The 9,701-nt window shown below is 57.8% G+C and overlaps 1 protein-coding gene across 1 annotated transcript in view; it reads right to left on the bottom strand.

The window, feature by feature from the left end:
• Positions 1 to 9,640, bottom strand: part of glgb5 (1,4-alpha-glucan branching enzyme II, isoamylase) — a gene marked incomplete at both ends in the record, with an annotated part of 10,892 nt that extends 1,252 nt beyond the window's left edge. The window contains 14 exons of the mRNA XM_002958454.1: positions 810 to 960; positions 1,437 to 1,553; positions 1,983 to 2,082; positions 2,350 to 2,522; positions 2,663 to 2,802; positions 3,292 to 3,410; positions 3,841 to 3,942; positions 4,186 to 4,313; positions 4,747 to 4,891; positions 5,432 to 5,564; positions 6,596 to 6,890; positions 7,472 to 7,536; positions 7,877 to 8,057; positions 9,452 to 9,640. Coding sequence (XP_002958500.1) covers positions 810 to 960; positions 1,437 to 1,553; positions 1,983 to 2,082; positions 2,350 to 2,522; positions 2,663 to 2,802; positions 3,292 to 3,410; positions 3,841 to 3,942; positions 4,186 to 4,313; positions 4,747 to 4,891; positions 5,432 to 5,564; positions 6,596 to 6,890; positions 7,472 to 7,536; positions 7,877 to 8,057; positions 9,452 to 9,640 — 2,038 coding nt within the window. The remainder of the gene's footprint in view (positions 1 to 809; positions 961 to 1,436; positions 1,554 to 1,982; positions 2,083 to 2,349; positions 2,523 to 2,662; positions 2,803 to 3,291; positions 3,411 to 3,840; positions 3,943 to 4,185; positions 4,314 to 4,746; positions 4,892 to 5,431; positions 5,565 to 6,595; positions 6,891 to 7,471; positions 7,537 to 7,876; positions 8,058 to 9,451) is intronic.
• Between the last annotated feature and the right edge of the window lie 61 nt (positions 9,641 to 9,701).

The following is a 9,701-nucleotide window of genomic DNA, read 5'->3' as shown; positions in this document are numbered from 1 at the left end:
GGGGGGAGGGAAGGCGCGGAGATATCAGAGCCTACGTAGGGAATTGCGTACTGAGTTTGCCGGTATAAGTCTTCCTGTTGGCTTTTGGTGACCATGCCAATGAAACAAATGGAGGGGGGTTAAGGGGGAAGTGAGGGATGAGGGGGGAATTAGAGGGGGTGGGTATAGGAGCAAGAGAAGGACACGATTGCAGGTTATGGCGGACTACACACACCTTGCAGAGGAACAGACCAAGAGGCGGAGCGGGACTAGTGCTCATGCTCGTGTTATAGGGGAGGAGAAGTGAATGCACGACACGACACCTTGACACGGCACTGCACAGACCCTCCCCTCCCTGGCCCTCTCGCCCCTCCTTCAAACCCCCCTCCTCCCAGAATCCCTTCCTTCCTCCCCTCTTTCCCCCCCCCTACATACACACATACACACATGCACTCATACACACATATATGTTGGTCAGGCACTACTGGTATCACACACACCGATGCCCCCGGAGGTTCCGGGATCGAGACCTGCCAGGGTCGAAAATCCTTCCGATTGGGTGGAAGGTAATAGTGCCCCTAGTCGATGGACGATGGTGACCTGAAGTAGACCGGCGAGCTGACCAGGAATGGAGTTGAGCCGCCGTTGAACTGGCAGATTTTCCGTGCGGAACCTGAGCGATCCACTGAGAAGTCGGCTAGGGTGACTGGATGAGCTCGAGGGTGCCCCAAAATACAGGGGAAGGCACACAGGATTTCGACGGGTAGCGGCCATGGGCGAAGATACGACCCCCATGTCCCCCCATGCCCCACACATACATACATACACACACCTGACGTAGTTGAGTTCCGAGTCATGGCAGTACGTGTTGTTGTTTCCACCCTTGCTGTGGCCGTACTCGTCCCCCATGGTGATCATGGGCACGCCGCAGGACAGCAGCAGCGCAGCGGACATGTTGCGCATCTGCCGCTGGCGAAGACGCTGAGAGTAGATGGCGGGGCAGGGGGCCAGGGGAGGTAGGGGAGGTAGGGGAGGTCGGTGCTGGTGGGTGAAACCAAACCAGGGCGGGGGTTTGGGAAGTTCGGGGGGCCGGGGGGCGGAAAGCCCGGACGATGATGATGGTGGTGGTGAACGGAGTTCTGGGTTGTTACTCTTGTCGTACTCTGCCGTACTTCCTTCCCACTCCTTCCGGGGAGCAACCCCGATCGGCCCCTCCACCACCACCACGAAAATCGTCCTGTACGAATTAGGTGATGATCTCCGGGACGAAGGAGGCTCCGGACTGTAACTGCTGTCGGGTTGCAGTCTGAGCGCTCAGCCTCCCGGGGAGGGGGAGGGGATCGTTTAGGCCAAACTAACTTGTGTGTGGCGGTTCCGCTAAAAACACACAGCCTTCCGTAATCCTCCAACCAACCGCTTTCCCCTCCCCCAAAACCCCCTTTCCGCCGTACACTCACATTGACCTCCCACTTGCTCGTGGGACCCTCCTCCCCGCAATTCCAGGAGTTGTTGTGCGCCTCACCATCACGGTTGTCTTCGCCGTTGGCTTCGTTGTGCTTGTTGTTGTACGACACCTTGGACGACAAAAAGGAACATGCGCATGCACATACATATGCATACACACATACACGCACATATCACATGCTTTTGCATGCAACCGGGACATACATACGTACACTAGCGGACAAGAAAGCGACTAATATAGATAGATAGATAGATAGATAGATACAACAAAACAAGGGGCTGTTTTTAATGCGTTCTTAGTAAGGCTTACGCGATCCGATCCTGGCTGATAAACGTCGTCGGCCCATGACACTCTCCCTCTCCCACCCCTCCCCAACCCACCAATACACCCCCACCCCCACTTTCAGTTGCCGTTAAAGTACCGCAACTCCTTCCCCCTTCTACCCCACCCGCCTACCTCCACTTGTGCATTTTATCGGCCCCCACTCCTTCCCCTCCCCGCCAAACCCCTCTCTATACAGCCCCCATCCCCCACCCACCACATCAGCCAAGGTAAACCCGTCGTGCGCGGTGACGAAGTTGATGGAGGCGGAGGGACCGCGACCACCTCGCCACTGCCGACCACCGTTGTTACCCCACCTGGGAAATCGGGGGGGAGGGGGGGAGGGGGGGAAGGGGGGGAAGGGGGGGAAAAGGAGGCACGAGTCCCAAAACATTGCAAAGAGGAGGATTGGTTACACGGACATGTGTATGACAGGGTACGACATGAATGAGGCCATGGATGTCCTATCCGTGCTGTACGTGCGTATGTACAAAGGCCACAACCTCAACACACACACACACACCGCACTACCCTCCCCCCACTGCCCCCACCCCCCTCTCCCCCTGCACCCCCCCAGCACCCACCAGTCGCTCTCTTGGGGCTGTGAGCTGGCGTATATGTTGGGTGAGCCGCACACCGCGGAGGCGAAGTCGCCCGCCCAGGGCCCGTCAGTGCCCTTGATGAAGTTGCGAACCACGTCGCGGAATTTGCCGTTCCACTCCGACCAGCGGCCGCCGTAGTGCGGGAAAGCGCCCACCTGGGGAAGAAGAGAGAGAGAAAAAATGTGTGTGTGTGTGTGTGTGTGTGTGTCAGAGAGAGAGAGAGAGTGTGTGTGTAGGGTGTGTGTGTAGGGTGTTTCCCCCCCTCCCCCCTCCCTCCTCCCGGGTGCCCCGTCACCTGGTTCAATCCGTCGCAGTCCCAGGCCTCGGCGACCAGTTTGGTGTTCCTCAGCACGGGGTCCTCGGATATGGCCTCCACCAGGGGGGGGTCGGGCAGGGGGGTGCCCGTGGGGACACCAGCGCCGTCAGTCATGATGCCTGGGAAGGGGGGGAAGGGGGGGAGGGGAGGGGAGAGGGCGGGAGGAGATGAGCTTGCGGTATGCGCGAGGACGGAGCCGGAGGGAATGCTTTGTTGTGGCGGGTTGTGGTCGCACTTTGGATACACAGACAGAGACACGCACACTTCCCCTCGTCGCGGCCCAGATTATTGTTCCATCCATCCATCCATCCATCCATCCATCCATCCATCCATCCATCCATCCATCCATCCATCCATCCATCCATCCATCCATCCATGCATACACACACGCGCTCCCTGAACGCACCCACCCCGATATACACACACACACCTTCCCTCCGACTCTCCGACTCACACCGGTCTCCGGAGCTGTGTGCCCCTGCTCCCTCCCTCCTCACCGCCCGCCCCCCGGCAAGATGCGCACACACACACATACATACAAACATTCACACCCGCGAGGCTCTCGAAGTTCAAAGAAGCACACACACGCCCCAAAACACATGTCGTACCTTCTGCACTGACAAGGGCTCCACCACTGGACATGGCGACAGGTTGACCTGTCTCCTCGTCGTACTGCTGCGGGTGCCAGGCGCTGGGCGCCCGGGTCAGGATGGACGCCAGATCGAACCTGACCGGGAGCGAGAGACGCCTTTTTAGCACCGATATTTATATATACATTCAAGGAAATAGTAGTCTCTTCATCATCACACGATAATCTTATGTGGGAAACGGCGGTTGTAGGTTACCGTTATCTGTTGCTGTTGTTCTCTCGGGTTCCCAATCAAGGACAGACAGACAGCGGCAGTGGTGGTAGTGGTGGTGGTTGGTCAGTTCCTATATCATTGTTATTGACCTTGGAAGCCGCTTTGGCAGCAGTAGCAGTAACAGTAGCAGTAACAGCATGATGAGGATGGCGAAAGAGGCGGCAGCAGCAGCACCACCACCACCAGCAGAGAAAAACGGTCCATTTTCCTCAGAGCAGAACCAGCGCCGTCTCCCAGAGCAGGAAGACAACTAACCGACAACAACTGTCAACCGCTCCCTTTCCAACCAAGTACCTGAACCCGTCCACGTGGTACTCGGTCACCCAGTACCGCAAGCAGTCCAAGATGAATTGCCGTACAACCGGTTGGTTGCAGTTGAGTGTGTTGCCGCAACCACTGCGGGGTGTAGGTGGGTTGCGGTACGGCAGCAGTTGGTTGTGGTTGGTTGTGGTTGGAATAGTAGCACGATGTAAAAAAACTCTTTTCAGGACAAACAACAGCGCTGACGGCGGTGCTTCTGGAGACCAGGAGAGTTGGCGGCCGAGTTGGTCAATGCCTTCCCCACCCCTCCCCTCCCCTCCCCACCCCTCGAGACGGATCTCAGCGGTCTCTTGTCAGCGGAGGATGTACGACACTCACCTGTAGTTGTAGTACTCCCCCCCTGGCGCCAACATGTAGTACACTCGGTTGTCCAGTCCCCGGAATGAGAGTGTGGGTCCCCGCTCGTTGCCCTCCGCCGTGTGGTTGAACACGACGTCTAGAAGCACCTGGGGGGTCGTGGGGGACACGAAACACACACCGACCGACCGACCGACAGACAACACACCCCGTGCGAGCGAGCGAGAGCGAGAGCAAGGGAGTGCGTGTAAGAAAACAGTGTAAGGAAAGGAAGCCCAGTATTAAAAGGGATGAAGGTATGTTGTGTATGTTGTTCGTACAAGTGTGTAACGGGTAAAGCGGACGTGTGTGTGTTTTCCCGGGGAGGGGAGGAAGTGGGGAAACGCGAATAGGCACAAAAAGAGAGGAGGCTCAACGCCAGTTTAGACTTCAGATAATACAAGATGATGACTAGGTGGCTAACTAACTAGCTTACTAGGTAGATGGATGGATGGATAGATAGATAGATGGATGGATGGATAGATAGATAGATTCGCCCTTGGCCTCCTCCCAGCCTAGTGTCGCACCAGCCCCCTCCCGCACCTCTATGCCCCGCTTGTGGCACTCCTTCACCAACTGCTTGAACTCGTCACACGTGGACCTGACGGGGCGCCCCTCCGCCAGGGCGGCGCTGTAGCGACCCATGGGACTGAAGTAATTGACGGTGGAGTAGCCCCAGAAGTTGTACCTGGTTCGAGAAGGTGGGGGTGGGGTGGGGGGATGGGGGGGTGAAAGGGGGGAGGGAAAGGTAAGAAATGGAAGGGAGGGGCGCATAAAAGAGTGGTGGGTGGCTTAGAGGAGCGAAGACCGCCGGCATGGGGCGCCGGGGGGGGGGGGAAGACGAACCACGAACGAGTGAATCTGCTGCCAAGGAAAGTGTGCACGGGGTGGGGAAGGGAGGGGGGGTTGCTGATGTGTACGATGCCCCCATACCAGTGCGCGCCTGGCAGCTCCCTCTTCCCTTTTCCCCCCTCCTTATCCCCTTCCCCTTTCCTTGTCACACACGAGCGCACACATACACACATACATATATACACAAACACGCACATATATGTATACACATATACATAACATATAACCATACAACACAATGCATTGGTTCATGCACACGCCGCGCGGTCTCTTATCCCCCCCATCCTAGTTGCACATGCACGGTATCAGACCAACGGTCCACCTTTCTTTACTACCCAACTGCAACTGCTGTATATCACCTTGCCGTACGCCGTACCTATACTCTTTGGATCCAGGGATCTGGCTGTAATACTCGAGTTCGTTGAATTCAAACACAGGCAACAGCTCGATGGCGTTGATTCCCAGGGCTTGAAGGTGATCCAACTTCTCAATCATGCCCGCGTAGGTTCCTGTCGTGCCATAAAAGATGAAACAGATGAGACAAACAGACGAACAACCAATATACATATATATAGGTATATATATATATATAGAGAGAGAGAGAAGTACGCCGACCCAAATCAGCCATTCATGTACACTTCTCCGAGGCAGCGGAAGCCCTGGCAGGATGGGTCGCCCGAATCCCATCACCACGGAATGCGGAATGCCCTAGACAGCGAGAAGGCAGCCAGCGCTCCGTCAACAGCCGCAGTTGTGGACACCCCCCTCTGGAGGAGCAGGGCCAGGGCCAGGGGCAGGAGGATCTCCTCCAAGGAAGAGGATCTTAATTTCCTCAATCCACTCTACTCCACCCCAGCGCAATTCCCACCCACCCACCCACCAACTAACCAATGCCCCCACCCAATCAACCAACCAACACTCCAACGGCCACCTGGGACGCTTCAGTCTTCACCGGTCCACGTGTTCTACTGTCTAGAAGCTGAGTCCTAATTTGGATCAGGAGGACTTGGCGGCAGCAGCCACCGCCGCCGCGGCCGTGTGTAGGTCCCTGACTCAAGAGGCGCTATGAGGCCCTCGACGGGACACAGGAGCTGCGGCGACGGCGGGCACCGACCACGTCGCCACACACCTTCCACTGGGGTGCACCCGCACCCGCACCCGCACCCGCACTGTCCCAATACCCCCCCACCCCTCCCAAGGACAGTTTCCTCCTCCCCGAACCGGCCCCCCTCATTCCGCCATGTCGCCTCCCAACCCACCTCACCCCGCCAAGGATCACACCACCAAAAAGAATCCCCACAGCGTAAATCCCCTTGTTTCACCCGTGTGTGCAGGTGTCCAATTTAGGCAACCAATCAGCTATGAACAGAATGCCACGCCATCTGTCATGCACAACACATACTTCCCAAACTCACCGCGCCCCATCTCCTGAACTCCCCAATACCGTACACAACCCATCCATGCGCATGCACACGTGCCGTACAATTTAACCGATACACGTTACGCACGCGCATACACGCAGCACTCGCGCCGGACTTACCGGGTGCCCCCACGCCGCTGCTCTCATGCGCCGTGAACCCCCGTACATGCGCCTCGTAGATAACCAAACTCTCCATGGGCAGGTTGAGGGGCCGATCCCCCTCCCAATCGAAATGGGGCTGATGGGAAAAAGACGAAGAGGAGTAGCGGCCCGAGGGGAGAGCTGCGGCGGCCTGAGGCCACGTAGGCATGAGGCCCAGCACTCCGGGCTCGCCGTACGGCAGGTTGGGGCCTAGCTGGCCCCAGCGCCGGCGGCTGAGAACTGCCACAGCGTAGGGATCCAGTACGACATGGCTCTGAGGATGGGTGGTTGATAGAAGGATGGGTGGGGGCGGATGGATAAGGCCTTATGTGAGTTGCGGGACCGACGGGCTCTCGCTATCTCTTTGCCTGCCTGCCTGCCTGCCTGTCTGTCTGTGTGTCTGTCTGTCTGTGTGTGTGTGCGAGAGAGAGATTTAGCCTTCGCATTCGCATATAAACGCACACGCGTGAATTCGGAAGGGTCAGCCTAACCAACTTACAGCACAAACACACAGAGTTTATTGCCACACGGGCCATCGATTCGGACGTAGCTGAAGGGCACACAGTGGCAAACAGCAGCTACCCCGCACTTCAAGTTCCTTTCCCACCGCCGCCGCCTGCTCCTCCCCCCCCCCATTTCCAACCTCTCCTTGTTCCCTTCTTCCCGCACTCAGGCGGTCCAGCAGGACAGAGCCCCTCCCTGCCTCCCTCCCTTCCACTCTCCTTCCTTTACCCCTCCCTCGGTTTTGTGAGATCTCTTCCCCTACTGCTATCCTACTGCCCTCCCCCCCCACTCCCGGCACCATACCCTCTCCGGCTTAACGCCACTCCCCCCCTCCTGCACGCACTAGCCCACCTGGTCATGGCGGTGGCCTGGACCCTCCTTGTCCGTGTCCTGATGGAGACCATCCACACGGTACCCTGCACATACCGGTGGGCGGTCGTGAGAGGGGTGAGGGGCGAGGGGACCATGTGCATGTGGAATGGGAGGATGCGACGAGCTAAGGTGAGGTGAGGTGAAGGGAGCGGAAAAAGATATCGCCAAGGAGGCATGTCTTGATAATCCGAGGCTGTATCTCAGCTGCCCCTGTTTCTCTGTCCCGCTGCTGCGTTTTAACTATGTTTTCCAAAAATTCCCTGCCATGCACTGCCCTTTACGGGAGGGGGGAAGAGACAGCCAGCGAGAGTCAGTGTAGCCCTGGCTGCCTCCATGCCCGTTCCGAAATGTACGGCACTTCGTCCTCGTGTGAGTGCAGCTTACCGTACAGCAGGTCGTCCCGCAGGTTGGGCAGCATCACGTGCCACACGTCACCGGTTCGGTTGGTGGTTGGGTCCAGGGGCACCTCCAACGTGGCCCTCCCGGCCGTCAGGTCTGCCTCCGTGAACAGCACCAGGCGGACGGCGGTGGCGGAGGAGGAGAAAACCGCAAAGTTGATGGCGCCCTGTTACCGGGGCCGGCAGGCACGGCGCGGCGTAGGTGGGGAAGTGGGGGAACCTCCTGCTACTCATGCTGCTCCTGCTATTTGCCAAACCCCAACAAAACGATATTACTGGTGTCTGTGAAGCGGTGGGTGGAGGAAATGGAGTTTTATCAGAGCAAGCAAGCAAGGGAGGGGGGGAGTGAGGGAAACCCTCGGCCAAGCCCCCACGTGGACAGCCCCTGAACCCCCCTCTCACCCCCTGCACCCCGCACCCGTTGGGAAGAACAAAGCCGCTGCAAGGGAGGGTTAGAAGCATTAACTTATGAATATTGAATGGATGTTGTTACAGAGTGGGAGGCTTCTGGGCCACTTGAACACATTGTCATTGACTTGTATAAACCGCGGGATTTGAACTGAGGTCAGCAAAGTCGGCAAGGGAAGCTAAAACCAAGCAACGGGCCCCAAGGGAACCATTGTGGGGGAAAAGCACTGCTGGCACCAGCACGGTGTCACAAGTGCTGAGATGATGTGCAAGCGGGGCCGAGCAGGAGGGGGACGCAGCCAGCTACGACGAGGTGCAGCATTCAACGAAGTGGGAAGAGGGGAGGACATGGGGGTGGGTGGTGGTGGTGGCACACTGGGTGTGTCGGGAGAGCGAGAGCAGGGCGCAGGGCATGAGGAAGGAGCGATATCGGGGGAGGGGACGGGAGGGGAGGGGTAAATATGACTGCTACGGCCATCCTATGTGCGGGTTAGGGACGGGGTTGGGAGCCGGAGGTGGCGTGGAGCGTGAAGTCCAATGAGCTCCGGCGGCATAGGGCCCCGGAGCCCCTGGGCCACCGTCCAGTCCGATATGGTCCCTTTGGGGTGTGTTTGTAGTACTCTTACAAGTATTAGTATTAGCAGTTGGTGGTAGTAGTAGTAGTAGTAGTAGGTGGTGGTGGTGGTGGTATTACAGTGAGAGAACCCCAGGCCCCCAGGGGGGGTACCCCCCCTCAGGGTAGCTAGGGGGCCATCACGAGCCACAACGGACCGTGTGTCTGTACTGCGCGTAAGTTGCGTTGTGATATGTAGTTTTGACTAGGAAATATGGCGTACGTTGCGACAGCGGGGGGTCGCACATCCCAAATCGATTTACATCGCGGTTAGTTGACAGTTAGCGGTTGTCAGTTGGTTGTCTCGATTTGAGCCAGCGCGCAATGGGCACAATCCAGCTACGCTTGGGCACGCTGAGGAAATTTGGGGCAGGCCCTAGGATGGTGGCGGGGAAAGCTGGGTGTGGGGGCCTTGCCGCTCCTAGCATAGCGTGTCCATGTCCCGTCAGGAACGGGTGAGGGTAGGCAAAGAGACTCTGCATGCGCCAGACAAGAGGAGACAACGAACCTGTGCATGAACGTGCTCGCCGTTACACTTACAGTGTCAGCATCGATGCTCGCACCGAGCGGCTCTGGTCGACCCGTGAGGACGGGGCCATGCAAGGCGGATCCTGGCTGGCCGGACGGCTCTGTGGAAAGCTTCTTCGTGCTGATGGCCGTGGGGCTGCTCGAGAGCTTAGGAGATTCCAATTCAAATGAAACAACTCGCAGCGGAGGCAGAATTCCCCTACGAAACGGATAAATTCGTGTGCGTTATCCATGGCCGCGACAAAGTACAAGGAACCTTGCA

The sequence above is a fragment of the Volvox carteri genome, assembly GCF_000143455.1.
Source record: "Volvox carteri f. nagariensis unplaced genomic scaffold VOLCAscaffold_95, whole genome shotgun sequence".
Taxonomy (NCBI): domain Eukaryota; kingdom Viridiplantae; phylum Chlorophyta; class Chlorophyceae; order Chlamydomonadales; family Volvocaceae; genus Volvox; species Volvox carteri.
The sequence above is the reverse complement of the archived record's forward strand: the minus strand, read 5'-3'. Positions and strand labels throughout refer to the sequence as shown.